At 46.9% G+C, this 22997-nt stretch overlaps 1 protein-coding gene across 1 annotated transcript in view; it reads right to left on the bottom strand.

Moving 5' to 3' along the window:
- The window catches only part of LOC131086613 (deleted in malignant brain tumors 1 protein-like), a 38239-nt gene extending 15492 nt beyond the window's left edge, over positions 1-22747 (bottom strand). The window contains exons 1-15 of the mRNA XM_058029700.1: positions 22733-22747; positions 21640-21707; positions 18204-18236; positions 17690-17751; positions 15947-15964; positions 15423-15731; positions 14729-14758; positions 12145-12162; positions 11622-11930; positions 10928-10957; positions 7659-7670; positions 7139-7444; positions 6446-6475; positions 1786-1939; positions 11-225 (exon numbers count right to left, since the gene is read on the bottom strand). Coding sequence (XP_057885683.1) covers positions 11-225; positions 1786-1939; positions 6446-6475; positions 7139-7444; positions 7659-7670; positions 10928-10957; positions 11622-11930; positions 12145-12162; positions 14729-14758; positions 15423-15731; positions 15947-15964; positions 17690-17751; positions 18204-18236; positions 21640-21707; positions 22733-22747 — 1609 coding nt within the window. The remainder of the gene's footprint in view (positions 1-10; positions 226-1785; positions 1940-6445; positions 6476-7138; positions 7445-7658; positions 7671-10927; positions 10958-11621; positions 11931-12144; positions 12163-14728; positions 14759-15422; positions 15732-15946; positions 15965-17689; positions 17752-18203; positions 18237-21639; positions 21708-22732) is intronic.
- Positions 22748-22997: the final 250 nt, after the last annotated feature.

Genomic DNA, 22997 nt, shown 5'->3' with positions numbered 1-22997 from the left:
CCAGTCTTACCCATGGTGGTACTGAAGGCAACAAATGAGGAGTAGTAGGCCTGGAAGCCCCTCTTGGTGACGCTGCCGTCGCTGCGGAACAGGACGGTGAGCTGGTTCCCAGAGGAGTTGAAGACACGGTGGTCGTTCCTGCAAACACGGCCCAGGAGCCTGCTCTGGGGGGAGCCTCCATCAAACACCTCGATGGCATCGTAGGAGCAGCTGCTGCCCTCCAGCCTGCAGGGAGGAGATGTGGCCTCAGCTCTCCTCACAGAGAGCAGCATGTAGGAAAGGCATTTTGTGCTGTTCTTGTGAGCAAGAGCAGGCCTGCTGAAGATCAGGAAAGCCCTGTCTCTCTCTGGAGGAAGACACCAAGGTTGTCACCTGTTAGATCCCAGGAAACTCCTCTGGCTGCCCTGGAGGACTCGAGCCCCTGCCCAGGGGGCTCAGAGCCCAGGACCCCTGTGCCTTTGATTGAGCCCTTAGAAAAAACTATTACCAACTTTATATGAAGAACTACAAAGAACTACAAGCCACAACAGTTTAAGTAGAATGATAGTGAATTTATCACAGGGTGAAAAATAGATTTTTGGGGTTTTTAGAATGGGGTTCAGGGGACAAGATGGAGGAATCTGGGTGTGTCCAGCCTTTCTCCTTCTCCTTCTTGGCCCCCGTCTTCTGCTCTGATGTTGTCACTGTTGGATTGGTTTAGAGTAGAAGCTCACTGTCTAATGTAGGTGATAGGTATTGGAAAGTAATTGTAAATAGTGTACATGTAGTTATTAGTATAAAAAGATAACACCACCTGGGGGCGGGCAGAGTGCCTTGGACTGTCTTGCTGAGACCACCTTGGCTGGGCAGGAGAAAAAATTTTACAGACAAGGAACAGTAAACAACTTTGAGACCAAGAAATTAGGAGTTCTGACTCCTTCTTTAACTGCCAAGCTGGGAAAAGAGATTTTCTAACATATCTTGGGGTCACTCTAACCAGCTAGATATCCCAAGAGTCACCATAACAACATGATGAAAGGGAGAAAGTTAAAAGACATGGACTCTAGCTGGCTCACAGAATGATGTGGCTCCTTGTTCACATATTGAGAGCTTGTTTCTTTCTTATGACCAACAGGCAGTGAATGTGTCTGTTAAGTAAATGTAAATATCTTGAAAAAGTACAAAAGCAACATGTTGCTGTTATAAATCTCTCTTATACACCCTTCTGATGGAGTCTTGGTGCTTTGCGTTGTGTCGCGCTCTGTAGCGACAGCAGCAGGCACAAAATCCCCAAGGAGTTTTCCTAAGGAAAGGCAGTGAGAAACTCAGAGGAGAAGAGGAAACAATTCTTGTCTCTATTCAATGCTCCTGGTTTTGCACTTGTGGAACGTGTTATGGAGATTGTTTATGAAGAGTGATTTGGTTAAATGAGCCCAGGTGAAAGTTGTTTTGAGTGATTAGCCAGTCACTCAAAGCTGTGTCCTGGCTGTCTCAGAGAGACACAGGTTTTTCTTTAGTATTCTTTCATATAGTATCTCTTTAGTATAGTACCTTTAGTATCTCTTTAGTTATAATATAGTATTAATATAATATAATATAGTTTTAATAAAGCAATTTGTTCAGCATTCTGAATCATGGGGTCAGAGCACGTTATACCCTGGCCTGTCTCTACTACAAGAGGAGGATCTGTCTGAGCACAGCTGCAGGGCTCAGCAGCCCCATTGCCACCTCGCCCCAGCGCTCGGGCAGAGGCTGCCAAGGTCCCACAGTGGGGACAAAGCCACCCCAGAGCCTGGCTGGACTCACTCCACATCTGTAAACTGGAGCTGGATCCTGCGGGCCGTGTCCCACGGACGGATGATCCACACGCAGTAGGCGTTGTTGGGGTAGGAGTTGGGGTATCCTGGGCTCTCAAAGGTGCCAGACAATCCATACAGTATGCCACTACAGGGCATGTTCCCTGAAGGAAAAGAGCAGAGCCCAGGCAAGGGCAGAGCGATCTTATTCCATGGCCAGAATCCATCAGGGAAGGGCAAGGCCCTGCCAAGGAGGCTCTGCCACAGCCCCACAGAGACCCTCCCTGCCAGGCACCCCAAAACATCACCCCTGCCTCCCCCCAGCACAGCTCATACAGAAACCCAGGTCCATGGGGTTGGCTGTCCAGTGGGATGCCTGGGGAAGGAGAAAATCAGACCCATCAACTCCTCCTGACCCAAAGGTGCCAGAGGGGAAGTTGAGTTGGAGGCACCCAGTGCTGCAGGGAGGAATCAGCAGGATTCACTCCCAGCATTTTTCCCAAGAGATGCAACCTTCTGGGAGTCAACCCAATGGTAAGCTAGGTGAAATAGGCTGTGGAAACAATCCCACATTGAATTAGAACTTTTGGTCAAAAAACTTCCCAAGGCAGGATCTGAACCCCAAGAATTGGAAATCCTTAGTTCTTTAACAATGGATTTTTGCTTTACCTTCATAGCTAGTGCTTGGCGAATAGGTGACCCTCCAAAGTACAATGTTACTCCCCATTATTTTGCATACAGAAACTTAAGTTTTTAGTGTAATTTTTCGAACAGCTACAATGTGCTTTCTGAAGCTGACCAATATCCACGACAATTACCCAAGGGATATAGGTTCATTTGTAGAGACAGGGCTTGGCAAGGCATTCCAGCACACCTTGAAGGTGGCCCTTGTAGCATTAAGATGCTCACTGTAATTGCGCCTTCATCTAATGCAGTCATGAAAAAAAACCAAAGGAGAACAGGAGCTGTTCCTCATTATGAGGAGAACTGTCAAAGTTATTTCAAGCCTTAGAAAGCTGCAAGAAGGGTTTCAGCAATTATATTTTTACCCCAATTGGCTTCAACACTGGCATTGAAACAATTAGATCTGGTTAGATGTTAGATGAGCAAACAAGCTAATGCCGCATCCTCTGCAATTAGTGATATGTTAATCGATGTTGATAGTGTTAGACATGCTACCCTTCAAAATAGAGCAGCAATTGATTTTCTTTTACTGGCACAAGAGTATATTGTAAGGAATTTGAAAGATTGTGTTGTATGATCCTGTCAGATCATTCTGAATCCATTCACAAAAACATACAAAAACTGAAAGATTTGACAGCTCAAATTAAAGAGGATAGTGGATCCTGGTTAGATGATCTGTTCCAAGAATAGAGCTTTGCACCTTAGCTAAAGCAACTTTGCAAGACAGGTCTCTATATATTGGGTGTTTTGGTAATGATATTGACAGTAATCCTCTGCATACTTCAGTGGGTGTGACGAATGATGAACAAAACAGCTAGAGAAGTTTTTGTCCTACAAGAGAGAGAAGTAAGAAGTAAGAAGCACAGAGAATGTTCGAAATCTCACGGAAATGACAGATGAAAGAATAGAAATAGAAGAAAATTTTGAGTTAAGACCTTAGAATCGACAAGAATTTTTTGAACAATGACTTGTAACTATTGTCAGACGTGATTCATATCTTTTTCACTGACTGAGCCTTCACAGCATTAAGTTGCTGTACTGTAACATAGCAATGCTTAGCGTCAGCAAGAACAGGCCTCAAGCAGATAGTATGCAACAATACTATAGTAGAGCTATGAAATGCGAGTAGCAAACGACACAGATACGAAAGTTTCTTTTTAAGTCACCAGAGAGGGGGAATTGTGGGAATTCATGAAAATCAGAGGGTTTAGAGAAGTGGTAAAAAGGACAGGCCTTATGCAGCAGAGTTTTGAACAGTGCTAAGGCAGCAGAAATAAGATTTCTAAGCTGTAGCGCAGACGTGAGAAATAGAACAATAGGCTATGTCATTTGGCTTTCTAAATTGCAAAAAGTATATTTAATTATATCGTTAGAAGGTTAAATATGAATGAAGCTCTGTGCTTTTGCTCTATGTGATTGGCTGAGACTGAGATTGAGACTGTGTTATACTATGTTGTAACACTAAGTTTGTTTGGCTTTCTGCCAGATCAGAGAGCTGGCGCATCTTTCCTCTCCATTGTCACAACAATGAAATGAGATTGAAGCTGGAAAAATAGAAGCTCAATACGCTAGTTCCAGTTGCCCCATCCGATTCGTGTCTGTATATGAACTGCCGCTGCGCCAAATGTGAACATTTTAATCATACTGATTTCTTCCCAACCATAAATACTGTGACAAAAACATAAATCTATCACTATTATATAAAGTAACAATCTGATAAATTCTACTTACAAGTCGTGGGAGGGGTAGTTGTTGTGGGAGGTGTTCTTGTTACTATAGAAGACAAAGACAAGATAGCATATGTGAAGGTTAACAAAGCAAATTAAACATGAAACATCCTCAAACCCTGTTTCAGCCTCAAGCAATTTGCCACCAACAAACTTTAAATACAGGAGATTTCTGCCTATTTTAGTCAACTTCAACAGTGTTTTCTCCCATTGACCATCAACACTCTTTGTGAGCCCACCAGAACCTGCTAGTGGCCCAGAGAGTGCCTTGAGGCGGGACCAGTTTTCTCAGGTCCCCCAGCTCCCTGAGCTGGAAGAGAGGGACAGGGAGCAGAATGAATCCCCCATAATCCAGGGGGAAATCTATACACCACTTGGTTATTCACAATCCTCTGGGGCTGGATGGGATCCACTCAAGGGATCCCATCCTTCCTCAGCCTGGAGGAAAGAAGGCTCAGGGGGGACCCAATTGCTCCCCACAGCTTCACTGAAAGGAGGTGGCAGCCAGCTGGGGTCACTCCCTTCTCCCCTATAACAGGACAAAGCCTCAAGCCAGACTGGGGATAAGGAGAAATCTCCTCCTGGGAAGAACAGGCTGCCCAGGGCACTGGTGGAGTCACCATCCCTTGAGGGGATGAGAAACACATGTAAATGTGGCTGTACATATAGACATGTAAATGTGTGGGGCTGCTGGGTTAATGGTTGAAATGATGATCTTAAAGGTGTTTTTCAGCTGGAACAATTCTTTGATTCTGTCTGCTGGTTTCACCTGACCTGATCAGGAGATGATGGCTCTGGTGCTGATATGAGAATAGGCTGTGACAAACTGCCTCTTTCTCCAAATCAAGCAACAAAAGCCTCCACAGAAATGAAGAGGACATAAAATATCTGGGGAGGTGGTCAGAACAAGGCCAGTGACAAGGGAGGCTGCACATCTCATTATTTTCATTGGGCACAGCTGCAGGTTGAAAGGGAGTCTCCAAAAGCTCCCTGTCCCAGGTTCTGCTGACATTCCCACCACATCCAAGCTCCCTCTCATTCCCTTCCATCCCCAACACCACTGATTCCACCAACACCAGGCTGCTGGTTTCACCAACTGGGACAAAGAAATGTTTCCCTGCCAGGGCTGATGGAAAGCCTCCAGGTGGCACCAAGATGTAGTATATGGTGAGGAAAATTCATGCTATTAATATATTAAATATTGTAAAATCCAAGCAATGTCTTTTGACCACCTAGCTGAGATCTGAGCCTTTTTTTTATTCAATTAGTTTCCGCACAACCTTGGGATAATATCGAGTTTGTAAACCTATGAATGGAACCTTCCTGAGGGATGATCACCGCCTTCCCTGGAGTGCAAGAGTGACCTCGCACCTCAAAGATTGCATCCACTACCCTGAATACCGGCGCCCCCCTGCTGCCTATGAATCCCGAATTCTCCTGAGTGCTCAGACCACCTTTAGACACCTGGAACTGGACTTTTGTCTAACCCTGCACATGTACGGCCCCAGTTCTGCATGTGAAGGGACATAAAGGAACATTCATTCATTTCTGCCTCAGGCAGAATAAACTGTATAAAAGCTCGTTGCAACAAGCAGCCGGTTTGAACCGAGGGGGAGACTCTGACATTTTTGGTGGTCAGATCCAGGTTCACCCAGCACCGATCCTGGGGTTGATGCTGCCCTTGGCTGGCGTGGTTGTTTTATCTTCCTGATCAAAATCCTGTTTTGCTGACAATCTAATAAATCATTGCTATATTTCCTTATAAGTTTGGCTCCCGATTGAATAATTTATAACAAACAGATCAGAGGTGTCCTGCAGGATAGGGCTCTGGCACGCCCAGAAAGGTGATGGATCTCTTTCCCGCTGATTTTGGATGGTGTCAATTATCTATCACTCTTATATAAAGTAACAATCTGATAAATTCTACTTACTAGTTGTGGACTCAGTAGTTGTTGTGGGAACTCCTGTTGTCACAAGAGAAGAAAAAGATAAGATTGCATATGTGAAGGTCAACAGGGCTGCAGTGCCAACTGCACCAGCGCTTACCCAAGGTCATCCCCACTGCAGCACCATCAACACCAGTGCCAAACCTCTCCCACAGAAGAAGTGGCTGCTCAATCCCAAATGATCCCAAGCAATCCCACATCTCCCTGAATGTTAGGGATATTAGCCAGGGTCTGTGAGTGCAGCCTACACTGAGCATCCCATAGAAAGAAAAACCCACGGAAAACCCACATATGAACAGAAATCTCTGGTTACCTGTTGTTGGAGGCACTGTCATTCCGGAGTCTGGAAGGAGAAAATCAGAGCGTGTGAGGCACTAGAACTGCTTGGTTTGTCCTACATGTACTTAATTTAATGGAAAGTTATGGAGGGACCCACGGGGAGGAAGGCCTGACTAAAAACCACCCCTCTCTGTCACTGGTGCGCCAGGGTCGGGGCAGGAAGAGGTGAGAGGCAGGATCATAGAAAAGGCAAAGAAGGCTTTATTGAAAAGAACCTCATTGTTTATATAGAGCGGTACGAGAGGTTGTATTCTATTGGCTAACTAACAGAAACATCTTTCTCACTCACTGTCCTTGAGAGGAACAGAAAAATTAAGTAGAAAAACAGCAGCTGCAAATTGTTTGTAGTCAACAGGTTATCACATCTTTCCAGCTCCCTAAAATTTCTCACAAGCCGCTGTGAGAAACGCTTGCCGTTTCTCTCTCTCTGTCCCGTGGCCCTCATCCCTCTCCTCACACCCTGCTCTGTGCAGGAGTGATGCCCAAAGCCCACATTTCCCAGCTACAGTCTGCAAACATGAGATTGATGCTCCCTCTGCATCAGGCACCTGTATCCATGACCTGCTGCTGCTCTGCTGAGCACAGAGCAAGGGCTGGGCAGCCTTCATCCCACCTCCATCCAGACTGATTTTCTTCAGCTAAATGGCACCAAAACACGGACACCCACCTGAGCAGATGACAGAAGCAGCTCCAAGGTAACATGCACCGTACTGGTATTTGTAGGGGCAGTACCACAGGAGCTCCTCACTGCCCGTACAGTTCATCTCAGTGAACAGGTAGGAGGAGTGGGAGTCGCTCGGAGGGAAGGGGTACATGATGGCAACAGGGAAGCCACAGCCCAGCTGCCTGCACACCACCTGGGCATCCTGCATGTCCCACAGGTAACCGCACACCTTCTCCCCAAATCCAAAGCTGTAGATCTCCACATTGCCTGCGCACTCGTTGGGGCCGCCGCTCAGCCTCAGGTGGATCTCTTGGAGAGACACAAACCCCTTGGTCAGCACAGTGGTGCTCTGGCTCCAGGGAATGACATCCCACAGCCTCCCTGGGCATGGCTGCATCCACCTGCAGCACAGCCCAGGGCTGGAACCCGGCTCAGCTCCCATGCTGTGGGATGGAGAGGTTGGGGCAGGCACGTGCATCCCTGTGCTCAGGGCAGGTACAAGAACCATGGCAGACAGACTCACCTTCAACTATGACTGTAACGGTGGAAGAGAACAAGCAGAGAAAAAAACACAGAGAGAGCAAGATGTGAGAGAGAGCAAAATTTTTTGGGAGTTGTGAGTGTTTCTACCCTTCCTCTAGTGAGTCAAAATCCCACTGAACGGCACAATTGACACAAGACCATTTTCATTCTACTAAGGAGGCTGATTGCTGGAGAGCAAAGCCATCCCCAAATTCCTCCATCCCAGATAATTTCCTTTTCATGTATATTCGCCGTCCCCACCCTAAAGAAAATGTGAGCTTTTTAATCATACTGATTTCTTACCAACTATAAATACTGTGACAAAAACATAAATCTGTCACTATTATATAAAGTAACAATTTGATAAATTTACTTACTAGTTGTGGTCTCAGTAGTTGTTGTGGGAACTTCTGTTGTCACTAGAGAAGAAAAGATAAGATAACATATGTGAAGGTCAACAAGGCAAATTTAACAGGAATCTGCCTCAAACCCTGTTTCAGTCTCGAGCAATTTGCAGCCAACAAACTTGAGATGCAGGAGACTTATGTCGATTTTAGTCAAGCTCAGCAGTGTTTTCTCCCATTGACCATCAACACTCTTTGTGAGCCCACCAGAACCTGCTAGTGGCCCAGAGAGTGCCTTGAGGCGGGACCAGTTTTCTCAGGTCCCCCAGCTCCCTGAGCTGGAAGAGAGGGACAGGGAGCAGCATGAATCCCCCATAATCATGGGGAAACCTAAACACCACTTGGAGATTCCCAATCCTCTGGGGCTGGATGGGATCCACTCAAGGGATCCCATCCTTCCTCAGCCTGGAGGAAAGAAGGCTCAGGGGGGACCCAATTGCTCCCCACAGCTACACTGAAAGGAGGTGGCAGCCAGCTGGGGTCACTCCCTTCTCCCCTATAACAGGACAAAGCCTCAAGCCAGACTGGAGATAAGGAGAAATGTCCTCCTGGGAAGAACAGGCTGCCCAGGGCACTGGTGGAGTCACCATCCCTTGAGGGGATTTTAAAGACATGTAAATGTGGCTGTACATGTAGATATGTAAATGTGTGGGGCTGCTGGGTTAATGGTTGAACTGATGATCTTAAAGGTGTTTTTCAGCTGGAACAATTCTTTGATTCTGTCTGCTGGTTTCACCTGACCTGATCAGGAGATGATGGCTCTGCTACTCTCATGAGAACAGGCTGTGACAAACTGCCTCTTTCTGCAAACCAAGCAAACAAAACCTCCACAGAAATGAAGAGGACATAAAATATCTGGGGAGGTGGTCAGAACAAGGCCAGTGACAAGGCAGGCTGCACATCTCATTATTTTCATTGGGCACAGCTGCAGGTTGAAAGGGAGTCTCCAAAAGCTCCCTGTCCCAGGTTCTGCTGACATTCCCACCACATCCAAGCTCCCTCTCATTGCCTTCCATCCCCATCACCACTCATTCCACCAACACCACGCTGCTGGTTTCACCAACTGGGACAAAGCAGGTTTTCCTTGCCAGGGCTGATGGAAAGCCTCCAGGTGGCACAAAGGGATCAGAGGTGTCCTGCAGGACAGGGCTCTGGCGCGACCAGAAATGTGATGGATCTCTGTCCCACTGCTTTTGAACTGGGTCACAAATCTATCACTATTATTTAAAGCAACAATTTGATAAATTCTACTTACTAGTTGTGGTCTCAGTAGTTGTTGTGGGACCTGTTGTTGTCACTAGAGAAGAAAAAATATGATAACAAATGTGATGGTCAACAAGACAAATTGAACATGAATCACCCTCAAACACCCTTTCAGTCTTGAGCAATTTGCAGCCAACAAACTTGAGATTCAGGAGACTTATGTCGATTTTAGTGAAGGTCAGCAATGTTTTCTCACATTAAACATCAACACTCTTTGTGAGGCCTCCAGAATCTGCAAGTGGCCCAGAGAATGCCTTGAGGTGGGACCAGTTTTCTCAGGTCCCCCAGCTCCCTGAGCTGGAAGAGAGGGACAAAGCACAGAATGAATCCCCCATAATACAGGGGGAAACCTAAACACCACTTGGAGATTCCCAATCCTCTGGGGCTGGATGGGATCCACTCAAGGGATCCCATCCTTCCTCAGCCTGGAGGAAAGAAGGCTCAGGGGAGACCCAATTGCTCCCCACAGCTACACTGAAAGGAGGTGGCAGCCAGCTGGGGCCAGTCCCTTCTCCCCTATAACAGGACAAAGCCTCAAGCCAGACTGGAGATAAGGAGAAATCTCCTCCTGGGAAGAACAGGCTGCCCAGGGCACTGGTGGAGTCACCATCCCTTGAGGGGATTTTAAAGACATGTAAATGTGGCTGTACATGTAGATATGTAAATGTGTGGGGCTGCTGGGTTAATGGTTGAACTGATGATCTTAAATGTGTTTTTCAGCTGGAACAATTCTCTGATTCTGTCTGCTGGTTTCACCTGACCTGATCAGGAGATGATGGCTCTGCTACCGATATGAGAATAGGCTGTGACAAACTGCCTCTTTCTCCAAATCAAGCAACAAAAACTTCAACAGAAATGAAGAGGACATAAAATATTTGGGGATGTGGTCAGAACAAGGCCAGTGAAAAGGGAGGCTGCACATCTCATTATTTTCATTGGGCACAGCTGCAGTTTGAAAGGGAGTCTCCAAAAGCTCCCTGTCCCACGTTCTGCTGACATTCCTAGCACATCCAAGCTCCCTCTCATTCCCTTCCATCCCCAACACCACTGATTCCACCAACACCACGCTACTGGTTTCACCAACTGGGACAAAGAAATGTTTCCCTGCCAGGGCTGATGGAAAGCCTCCATGTGGCACAAAGGGATCAGAGGTGTCCTGCAGGACAGGGCTCTGGTGCACCCAGAAAAGTGATGGATCTCTTTCCCGCTGATTTTGGATGGTGTCAATTATCTATCACTCTTATATAAAGTAACAATCTGATAAATTCTACTTACTAGTTGTGGACTCAGTAGTTGTTGTGGGAACTCCTGTTGTCACAAGAGAAGAAAAAGATAAGATTGCATATGTGAAGGTCAACAAGGCTGCAGTGCCAACTGCACCAGCGCTTACCCAAGGTCATCCCCACTGCAGCACCATCAACACCAGTGCCAAACCTCTCCCACAGAAAAAGTGGCTACTCAATCCCAAATGATCCCAAGCAATCCCACATCTCCCTGAATGTTAGGGATATTAGCCAGGGTTTGTAAGTGCAGCCTACACAGAGAATCCCATAGAAAGAAAACCCCATGGAAAACCCACATATGAACAGAAATCTCTGGTTACCTGTTGTTGGAGGCACTGTCATTCCGGAGTCTGGAAGGAGAAAATCAGAACGTGTGAGGCACTCGAACTGCTTGGCTTGTCCTACATGTACTTAATTTAATGGAAAGTTATGGAGGGACCCACGGGGAGGAAGGCCTGACTAAAAACCAACCCTCTATGTCACTGGTGTGCCAGGGTCGGGGCAGGAAGAGGTGAGAGGCAGGATCATAGAAAAGGCAAAGAAGGCTTTATTCAAAAGAACCACGCGGTTTTTTATAGAGTGGTACGAGAGGTTGTATTCTATTGGCTAACTAACAGAAACATCTTTCTCACTCACTGTCCTTGAGAAGAACAGAAAAATTAAGTAGAAAAACAGCAGCTGCAAATTGTTTGTAGTCAACAGGTTATCACATCTTTCCAGCTCTCTAAAATTTCTCACAAGCCGCTGTGGGAAACGCTTGCCGTTTCTCTCTCTCTGTCCCGTGGCATCCACCCCTCTCCTCACACCCTGCTCCGTGCAGGAGTGATGCCCAAAGCCCACATTTCCCAGCTACAGTCTGCAAACATGAGATTGATGCTCCCTCTGCATCAGGCACCTGTATCCATGACCTGCTGCTGCTCTGCTGAGCACAGAGCAAGGGCTGGGCAGCCTTCATCCCACCTCCATCCAGACTGATTTTCTTCAGCTAAATGGCACCAAAACACGGACACCCACCTGAGCAGATGACAGAAGCAGCTCCATGATGGTAACAGCCATCATACTGGTATTTGTAGGGGCAGTACCACAGGAACTCCTCACTGCCCGTACAGTTCATCTCGGTGAACACTTCGGAGGAGTGGGAGTCGCTCGGAGGGAAGGGGTACATGATGGCCTCAGGGAAGCCACAGCCCAGCTGCCTGCACACCACCTGGGCATCCTGCATGTCCCACAGGTAGCCACACACCTTCTCCCAGAGTCCAAAGTAGTAGATCTCCACATTGCCTGCGCACTCGTTGGGGCCGCCGCTCAGCCTCAGGTGGATCTCTTGGAGAGACACAAACCCCTTGGTCAGCACAGTGGTGCTCTGGCTCCAGGGAATGACATCCCACAGCCTCCCTGGGCATGGCTGCATCCACCTGCAGCATAGCCCAGGGCTGGAACCCGTCTCAGCTCCCATGCTGTGGGATGGAGAGGTTGGGGCAGGCACGTGCACCCCTGTGCCCAGGGCTGGGACAAGAACCATGGCAAAGAGACTCACCATCAGCTATGATTGGAACTGTGGAGGAGAACAAGCAGAGGAAAAAAAAGACACAGAGAGCAAGAGAATTAGGACAAAATTCTTTAGGAGTTGTGAGTGTTTCTACCCTTCCTCTAGTGAGTCAAGATCCCACTGAAGGGCACAAGTGACAGAAGACCTTTTTCATTCTACTAAGGAGGCTGATTGCTGGAGAGCAAAGCCATCCCCAAATTCCTCCATCCCAGATAATTTACTTTTCATGTACATTCCCATCCCCACTCTAAAGAAAATGTGAGCTTGTTAATCATACTGATTTCGTCCCAACCATAAATATTGTGACAAAACAATAAATCTATCACTATTACATAAAGTAACAATCTGATAAATTCTACTTACAAGTCGTGGACTCAGTAGTTGTGGGAGGTCTTGTTGTCACTACAGAAGAAAAAGATAAGATAGCATATGTGAAGGTCAACAAGGTTAATTTAAAATGAATCTCCCTCAAACCCTATTTTAGTCTCGGGCAATTTGCAGCCAACAAACTTGAGATGCAGGAGATTTCTGTCTATTTTAGTCAACTTCAGTAGTGTTTTCTCCATTAACTGACATCACTTTTGTGAGCCCACCAGAACCTTTAAGTGGCCCAGAGAGTGCCTTGAAGTGGGACCAGTTTTCTCAGGTCCCCCAGCTCCCGGAGCTGGAAGAGAGGGACAGGGATCAGAATGAACGCCCATAATCCAGGGGGAAACCTGTAACCACTTGGATATTCACAAATCTATGGGGATCCACTCAAGGGAGCTGGGTTGGGTCAAAGCAGGTTTTCCCTGCCAGGGCTGATGGAAAGCCTCCATGTAGCACCAAGTGATCAGAGGTGTCCTGCAGGACAGGGCTCTGGCACACCCAGAAACGTGATGGATCTCTGTCCCACTGCTTTTGAACTGGGCCACAAATCTATCACTATTATATAAAGTAACAATTTGATAAATTTACTTACTAGTCGTGGTCTCAGTAGTTGTTGTGGGAACTGTTGTTGTCACTAGAGAAGAAAAAGATATGATAACATATGTGAAGGTCAACAAGGCAAATTGAACATGAATGACCCTCAAACCCTGTTTCAGTCTCGAGCAATTTGCAGCCAACAAACTTGAGATGCAGGAGACTTATGTCGATTTTAGTGAAGCTCAGCAATGTTTTCTCTCATTAAACATCAACACTCTTTGTGAGGCCTCCAGAATCTGCAAGTAGCCCAGAGAATGCCTTGAGGTGGGACCAGTTTTCTCAGGTCCCCCAGCTCCCTGAGCTGGAAGGGAGGGACAAAGCACAGAATGAATCCCCCATAATACAGGGGGAAACCTAAACACCACTTGGAGATTCCCAATCCTCTGGGGCTGGATGGGATCCACTCAAGGGATCCCATCCTTCCTCAGCCTGGAGGAAAGAAGGCTCAGGGGGGACCCAATTGCTCCCCACAGCTTCACTGAAAGGAGGTGGCAGCCAGCTGGGGTCACTCCCTTCTCCCCTATGACAGGACAAAGCCTCAAGCCAGACTGGAGATAAGGAGAAATCTCCTCCTGCAAAGAACAGGCTGCCCAGGGCAGTGATGGAGTCACCATCCCTTGAGGGGATTTTAAAGACATGTAAATGTGGCTGTACATGTAGACATGTAAATGTGTGGGGCTGCTGGGTTAATGGTTGAAATGATGATCTTAAAGGTGTTTTTCAGCTGGAACAATTCTTTCAGTCTGTCTGTTGGTTTCACCTGACCTGATCAGGAGATGATGGCTCTGCTACCGATATGAGAATGGGCTGTGACAAACTGCCTCTTTCTCCAAATCAAGCAACAAAAACTTCAACAGAAATGAAGAGGACATAAAATATTTGGGGATGTGGTCAGAACAAGGCCAGTGACAAGGCAGGCTGCACATCTCATTATTTTCATTGGGCACAGCTGCAGTTTGAAAGGGAGTCTCCAAAAGCTCCCTGTCCCACGTTCTGCTGACATTCCTAGCACATCCAAGCTCCCTCTCATTCCCTTCCATCCCCAACACCACTGATTCCACCAACACCACGCTGCTGGTTTCACCAACTGGGACAAAGAAATGTTTCCCTGCCAGGGCTGATGGAAAGCCTCCATGTGGCACAAAGGGATCAGAGGTGTCCTGCAGGACAGGGCTCTGGTACGCCCAGAAATGTGATGGATCTCTTTCCCGCTGATTTTGGATGGTGTCAATTATCTATCACTCTTATAAAAGTAACAATCTGATAAATTCTACTTACTAGTTGTGGACTCAGTAGTTGTTGTGGGAACTCCTGTTGTCACAAGAGAAGAAAAAGATAAGATTGCATATGTGAAGGTCAACAAGGCTGCAGTGCCAACTGCACCAGCGCTTACCCAAGGTCATCCCCACTGCAGCACCATCAACACCAGTGCCAAACCTCTCCCACAGAAGAAGTGGCTACTCAATCCCAAATGATCCCAAGCAATCCCACATCTCCCTGAATGTTTGGGATATTAGCCAGGGTTTGTAAGTGCAGCCTACACAGAGAATCCCATAGAAAGAAAACCCCATGGAAAACCCATATATGAACAGAAATCTCTGGTTACCTGTTGTTGGAGGCACTGTCATTCCGGAGTCTGGAAGGAGAAAATCAGAGCGTGTGAGGCACTCAAACTGCTTGGCTTGTCCTACATGTACTTAATTTAATGGAAAGTTATGGAGGGACCCACGGGGAGGAAGGCCTGACTAAAAACCACCCCTCTCTGTCACTGGTGTGCCAGGGTCGGGGCAGGAAGAGGTGAGAGGCAGGATCATAGAAAAGCCAAAGAAGGCTTTATTCAAAAGAACCACGCGGTTTTTTATAGAGTGGTATGAGAGGTTGTATTCTATTGGCTAACTAACAGAAACATCTTTCTCACTCACTGTCCTTGAGAAGAACAGAAAAATTAAGTAGAAAAACAGCAGCTGCAAATTGTTTGTAGTCAACAGGTTATCACATCTTTCCAGCTCTCTAAAATTTCTCACAAGCCGCTGTGAGAAACGCTTGCCGTTTCTCTCTCTCTGTCCCATGGCACTCATCCCTCTCCTCACACCCTGCTCTGTGCAGGAGTGATGCCCAAACCCCACATTTCCCAGCTACAGTCTGCAAACATGAGATTGATGCTCCCTCTGCATCAGGCACCTGTATCCATGACCTGCTGCTGCTCTGCTGAGCACAGAGCAAGGGCTGGGCAGCCTTCATCCCACCTCCATCCAGACTGATTTTCTTCAGCTAAATGGCACCAAAACACGGACACCCACCTGAGCAGATGACAGAAGCAGCTCCATGATGGTAACAGCCATCATACTGGTATTTGTAGGGGCAGTACCACAGGAACTCCTCACTGCCCGTACAGTTCATCTCGGTGAACACTTCGAAGGAGTGGGAGTCGCTCGGAGGGAAGGGGTACATGATGGCCTCAGGGAAGCCACAGCCCAGCTGCCTGCACACCACCTGGGCATCCTGCATGTCCCACAGGTAGCCACACACCTTCTCCCAGAGTCCAAAGTAGTAGATCTCCACATTGCCTGCGCACCCGTTGGGGCCGCCGCTCAGCCTCAGGTGGATCTCTTGGAGAGACACAAACCCCTTGGTCAGCACAGTGGTGCTCTGGCTCCAGGGAATGACATCCCACAGCCTCCCTGGGCATGGCTGCATCCACCTGCAGCATAGCCCAGGGCTGGAACCCGTCTCAGCTCCCATGCTGTGGGATGGAGAGGCTGGGGCAGGCACGTCGCACCCCTGTGCCCAGGGCTGGGACAAGAACCATGGCAAAGAGACTCACCATCAGCTATGATTGGAACTGTGGAGGAGAACAAGCAGAGGAAAAAAAAGACACAGAGAGCAAGAGAATTAGGACAAAATTCTTTAGGAGTTGTGAGTGTTTCTACCCTTCCTCTAGTGAGTCAAGATCCCACTGAAGGGCACAAGTGACAGAAGACCTTTTTCATTCTACTAAGGAGGCTGATTGCTGGAGAGCAAAGCCATCCCCAAATTCCTCCATCCCAGATAATTTACTTTTCATGTACATTCCCATCCCCACTCTAAAGAAAATGTGAGCTTGTTAATCATACTGATTTCGTCCCAACCATAAATATTGTGACAAAACAATAAATCTATCACTATTACATAAAGTAACAATCTGATAAATTCTACTTACAAGTCGTGGACTCAGTAGTTGTGGGAGGTCTTGTTGTCACTACAGAAGAAAAAGATAAGATAGCATATGTGAAGGTCAACAAGGTTAATTTAAAATGAATCTCCCTCAAACCCTATTTTAGTCTCGGGCAATTTGCAGCCAACAAACTTGAGATGCAGGAGATTTCTGTCTATTTTAGTCAACTTCAGTAGTGTTTTCTCCATTAACTGACATCACTTTTGTGAGCCCACCAGAACCTTTAAGTGGCCCAGAGAGTGCCTTGAAGTGGGACCAGTTTTCTCAGGTCCCCCAGCTCCCGGAGCTGGAAGAGAGGGACAGGGATCAGAATGAACGCCCATAATCCAGGGAGAAACCTGTAACCACTTGGATATTCACAAATCTATGGGGATCCACTCAAGGGAGCTGGGTTGGGTCAAAGCAGGTTTTCCCTGCCAGGGCTGATGGAAAGCCTCCATGTAGCACCAAGTGATCAGAGGTGTCCTGCAGGACAGGGCTCTGGCACACCCAGAAACGTGATGGATCTCTGTCCCACTGCTTTTGAACTGGGCCACAAATCTATCACTATTATATAAAGTAACAATTTGATAAATTTACTTACTAGTCGTGGTCTCAGTAGTTGTTGTGGGAACTGTTGTTGTCACTAGAGAAGAAAAAGATATGATAACATATGTGAAGGTCAACAAGGCAAATTGAACATGAATGACCCTCAAACCCTGTTTCAGTCTCGAGCAATTTGCAGCCAACAAACTTGAGATGCAGGAGACTTATGTCGATTTTAGTCAAGCTCAGCAGTGTTTTCTCCCATTAACCATCAACAATCTTTTTGAGGCCTCCAGAACCTGCAAGTGGCCCAGAGAATGCCTTGAGGTGGGACCAGTTTTCTCAGGTCCCCCAGCTCCCTGAGCTGGAAGAGAGGAACAGGGAGCAGATTGAATCCCCCATAATCCAGGGGGAAATCTATACACCACTTGGAGGTTCCCAATCCTCTGGGGCTGGATGGGATCCACTCAAGGGATCCCATCCTTCCTCAGCCTGGAGGAAAGAATGCTCAGGGGAGACCCAATTGCTCCCCACAGCTACACTGAAAGGAGGTGGCAGCCAGCTGGGGTCACTCCCTTCTCCCCTATAACAGGACAAAGCCTCAAGCCAGACTGGGGATAAGGAGAAATCTCCTCCTGCAAAGAACAGGCTGCCCAGGGCACTGGTGGAGTCACCATCCCTTGAGGGGATTTTAAAGACATGTAAATGTGGCTGTACATGTAGACATGTAAATGTGTGGGGCTGCTGGGTTAATGGTTGAAATGATGATCTTAAAGGTGTTTTTCAGCTGGAACAATTCTTTCATTCTGTCTGTTGGTTTCACCTGACCTGATCCGGAGATGATGGCTCTGCTACCGATATGAGAATGGGCTGTGACAAACTGCCTCTTTCTGCAATCCAAGCAAAGAAAACCTCCACAGAAATGAAGAGGACATAAAATATCTGGGGAGGTGGTCAGAACAAGGCCAGTGACAAGGCAGGCTGCACATCTCATTATTTTCATTGGGCACAGCTGCAGGTTGAAAGGGAGTCTCCAAAAGCTTCCTGTCCCAGGTTCTGCTGACATTCCCACCACATCCAAGCTCCCTCTCATTCCCTTCCACCCCCAACACCACTGATTCCACCAACACCACGCTGCTGGTTTCTCCAACTGGGTCAAAGAAGGTTTTCCCTGCCAGGGCTGATGGAAACCCTCCAGGTGTCACCAAGTGAACAGAGGTGTCCTGTAAGACACGGCTCTGGCACACCCAGAAACGTGATGGATCTCTGTCCTGCTGCTTTTGGATTGCCTCACAAATCTGTCACTGCTCTGCAAAGTAATTGTCTGATAAATTCTACTTACTCGTCGTAGACTCGGTAGTTGTTGTGGGACCACCTGTTTTCACAAGAGAAGAAAAAAAAAAGATGGCATATGAGAAGGTCAAGAAGGCAAATTTAACATGAAAATTTCCTCAAACCCTGTTTCAGTCTCAAGCAATGTGCAGCCAACAAACTTGAGATCCAGGAGATTTCTGTCCATTTTAGAAAACCTCAGAAGTGTTTTCTTCCATTAACCATCGACATATTTGTGAGCCCACCAGAAGCTGCAAGTGGCCCAGAGAGTGCCTTGAAGTGGGACCAGTTTTCTCAGGTCCCCCAGCTCCTGGAGCTGGAAGAGATGGATGGGTAGCAGAATGAATCCCCCATAATCCAGGGGGAAACCTTTACACAAAACCATGTTCATCAAGAACCTCTTGGTGCTTGATGGCTCTGCTACCGATATGAGAATAGGCTGTGACAAACTCCCTCTTTCTCCAAATTAAGCAACAAAAACCTCCACAGAAATGAAGATGACGTGAAATATCTGGGGACATGGTCAGAACAAGGCCAGTAACAAGGGAGGCTGCACATCTCATTATTTTCATTGGGCACAGCTGCAGGTTCAAAGGGAATATCCAAAAGCTCCCTGTCCCAGGTTCTGCTGACATTCCCACCACATCCAAGCTCCCTCTCATTCCCTTCCACCCCCAACACCACTGATTCCACCAACACCACGCTGCTGGTTTCTCCAACTGGGACAAAGAAGTGTTTCCTGCCAGGGCTGATGGAAAGCCTCCAGGTGGCACAAAGGGATCAGAGGTGTCCAGCAGGACAGGGCTCTGGCGCGACCAGAAATGTGATGGATCTCTGTCCCAATGTGTTTGAATTGCGTCAATAATCTATCACTGTTATATAAAGTAACAATTTGATAAATTTACTTACTAGTCGTGGTCTCAGTAGTTGTTGTGGGACCTGTTGTTGTCACTAGAGAAGAGATAGATAATGTGGCATATGTGAGGGTCAACAAAGCAAATTTAACATGAATCTCCCTCAAACCCTGTTTTAATCTCAAGCAATGTGCAGCCGTCAAACTTGAGATCCCAGAGATTTCTGTCTATTATAGTCAATCTCAGCAGTGTTTTCTCCTACTAGCCATCAACACACTTTGTGTGCCCACCAGAAGCTGCAAATGGCTCCGAGAATGTCTTGAAGTGGGACCAGTTTTCTCAGGTTCGCCAGCTATCTGAGCTGGAAGACAGGGACAGGGAGCAGAATGAATCCCCCATAATCCAGAGGGAAACCTGTAACCACTTGGATATTCACAAATCTATGGGGATCCAGTCAAGGGAGCTGGGTTGGGTCAAAGCAGGTTTTGCCTGCCAGGGCTGATGGAAAGCCTCCAGGTGGCACAAAGGGATCAGAGGTGCCCAGCAGGACAGGGCTCTGGCTCGCCCAGAAAGGTGATGGATCTCTGTCCCAATGTGTTTGAATTGCTTCAATAATCTATCACTGTTATATAAAGTAACAATTTGATAAATTTACTTACTAGTCGTGATCTCAGTAGTTGTTGTGGGACCTGTTGTTGTCACTAGAGAAGAAAAGATATGATAACATATGTGAAGGTCAACAAGGCAAATTGAACATGAATCACCCTCAAACCCTGTTTCAGTCTCAAGCAATTTGCAGCCAACAAACTTGAGATGCAGGAGACTTATGTCAATTTCAGTGAAGCTCAGCAGTGTTTTCTGCCATTAACCATCAACACTCTTTGTGAGCCCACCAGAACCTGCAAGTGGCCCAGAGAGTGCCTTGAGGTGGGACCAGTTTTCTCAGGTCCCCCAACTCCCTGAGCTGGAAGAGAGGGACAGGGAGCAGAATGAATTCCCCATAATCATGGGGGAAACCTATACACCACTTGGGTATTCACAAATCTTTGGGGCTGGATGGGATCCACTCAAGGGATCCCATCCTTCCTCAGCCTGGAGGAAAGAAGGCTCAGGGGGGACCCAATTGCTCCCCACAGCTTCACTGAAAGGAGGTGGCAGCCAGCTGGGGTCACTCCCTTCTCCCCTATAACAGGACAAAGCCTCAAGCCAGACTGGGGATAAGGAGAAATCTCCTCCTGGGAAGAACAGGCTGCCCAGGGCACTGGTGGAGTCACCATCCCTTGAGGGGATGAGAAACACATGTAAATGTGGCTGTACATGTAGATATGTAAATGTGTGGGGCTGCTGGGTTAATGGTTGAACTGATGATCTTAAATGTGTTTTTCAGCTGGAACAATTCTCTGATTCTGTCTGTTGGTTTCACCTGACCTGATCAGGAGATGATGGCTCTGCTAGCAATGTGAGAATAGGCTGTGACAAACTGCCTCTTTCTGCAATCCAAGCAAACAAAACCTCCACAGAAATGAAGAGGTCATAAAATATCTGGGGAGGTGGTCAGAACAAGGCCAGTGACAAGGGAGGCTGCACATCTCATTATTTTCATTGGGCACAGCTGCAGGTTGAAAGGGAGTCTCCAAAAGCTCCCTGTCCCAGGTTCTGCTGACATTCCCACCACATCCAAGCTCCCTCTCATTCCCTTCCACCCCCAACACCACTGATTCCACCAACACCACGCTGCTGGTTTCTCCAACTGGGTCAAAGCAGGTTTTCCCTGCCAGGGCTGATGGAAAGCCTCCAGGTGGCACAAAGGGATCAGAGGTGTCCTGCAAGACAGGGCTCTGGTACGCCCAGAAATGTGATTGATCTCTGTCCTGTTGTTTTTGGATAGGGTCACAAATCTATGACTATTATATAAAGTAACAGTCTGATAAATTCTGCTTACTCATCATGGACCCAGTAGTTGTTGTGGGACCTCCTGTTTTCATAAGAAAAGAAAAGGATAATATGGCATATGTGAATGTCAACAAGGCAAATTTAACATGAAACTTCCTTAAAGACTGTTCCAGTCTCGAGCAATTTGCAGCCAAAACACTTGAGATCCAGGAGATTTCTGTTGATTTTTGTCAACCTCAGCAGTGTTTTCTCCCATTAACCATCAACACCACGCTGCATGTTTCACTAACTGGGTCAAAGCAGGTTTTCCCTGCCAGGGCTGATGGAAAGCCTTCAGATGGCACCAAGAGATCGGAGGTGTCCTGACGCCCAGAAATGTGATGGATCTCTGTCCCACTGTTTTTGGCTGGGGTCACAAATCTATCACTTTTATATAAAGTAATAATCTGATAAATTCTACTTACCAGTCATGAACTCAGTAGTTGTTATTTGACGTCTTATTGTCACTAACGAAGAAAAAGATGAGATGGCATATGTTACGTTCAACAAAGCAAATTTAACATGAAATTTCCTCAAACCCTGTTTCTGTCTTGAGTACTTTGCAGCCAACAAACTTGAGATCCAGGAGATTTATGTTGATTTTAGTCAATCTCCACAGTGTTTTCCCCCATTAACCATCAACACTCTTTCTGAGCCCACCAGAACCTGCAAGTGGCCAGAGAGTGCCTTGAAGTGGGACCAGTTTTCTCAGTCCCCCAGTCCTTGAGCTGGAAGAGAGGGACAGGGGGAGAATGAATCCCCCATAAAGCAGGCTTAAACCTGTAACCACTTGGATGTTCACAGATCTGTGGGGCTGGATGGCTTTTAACACCTTAAAGAGGAAGGGGTGGAAAGACAGCAGCTGTGGCAACACTTTTTGATGTTTTTTGCATCCCTGCATAGAGGACACAGCAGCAGCTGCTGAAAAAGAAAGGGTTTGTCTCTGCCAGCACCCTGCTCATTCAGGGAGGTCTCACCTGGAAAGGGGGAAAGTGATTTTGGAATAGGAAAAGCCTATTTCACCCTGTTTGAAATATCCTCCCTCCCATCAGACCCACCAATATTTGTATTGGTCGCTAAAGGGGTGGAAGTGGCTGGGCTGATCATTGACTCTGCAACCAAATTAAATTACACTCCTAACAGGAATTAGTCTCTGGGAAATTAGACTAACAAAAATTACCATTATAATTTCCATTATAATCTAATCAAATACAAACCACATGGTTTGTACACCTCACCCCCTTTAAAATAAACTTGTATATATAGTCCAGAAAATACTTTTTAGTCTTTAAAGCCATTATCCCAATATAAACAATAGGAAAATGTTATAATTGGCTTTGCAGTATATTCATTTTAATTTAATTTACTAGGCTCTTTACAAAAAATAATGGGAAAGAAATGAAATTCATTAGGCAGTTTTGATAACATTGATTTGCTCAGCTCATAGGTTTGCCCTGCTCATGGTTTTCAAGACAGCTGAGCCATGCTGGTAAATCCTCTTTTACCATCAAATCCCAACGTTAGCCCAAGGTGAAATAAAGCTACAAAGGTGATTGGAAGTCTTTACCTGCATCCACCTGCATGTGAAGAATTACCATCAGCACCCAGGGCAGGATCCTGGTGGCAGCCATCTCCTTGGAGCTGCCGGAGCAGGAGGACACCACAATTTATAGGCAGAGTTCCCAGAGGGTGCAGCTCAGCAGCCCAGCCTCTCCTTTCTCTAGCCCAGTATCACATTCCCCTCTGCTCTCACTTCCTTGGCTTCCATCGCCACATTTGATTTGTAAACCAATATTTACAGGTTCCTGGTTCCACAGCAGGACAACACCTGGCATCTGATCAAAAGCAGAGATCAAAGGGGCTGCAGTAGCTGCTGTTTTTCCAGCCCATCCTTCCTTGTCTGTGGTGTTCTCTTGCTGTCACTTATGTAACCTGTCCCTTTACTTGAGCTGTAACTGACCCAAAGCTGCTTTTTAGGCTGTTGCAAAATGTGTTTTTCTTTTTGTGACTGAACACAA

Source organism: Melospiza georgiana, chromosome 8, assembly GCF_028018845.1.
Source record: "Melospiza georgiana isolate bMelGeo1 chromosome 8, bMelGeo1.pri, whole genome shotgun sequence".
Taxonomy (NCBI): Eukaryota; Metazoa; Chordata; class Aves; order Passeriformes; family Passerellidae; genus Melospiza; species Melospiza georgiana.
This window is presented reverse-complemented; position numbering and strand designations above follow the sequence as displayed.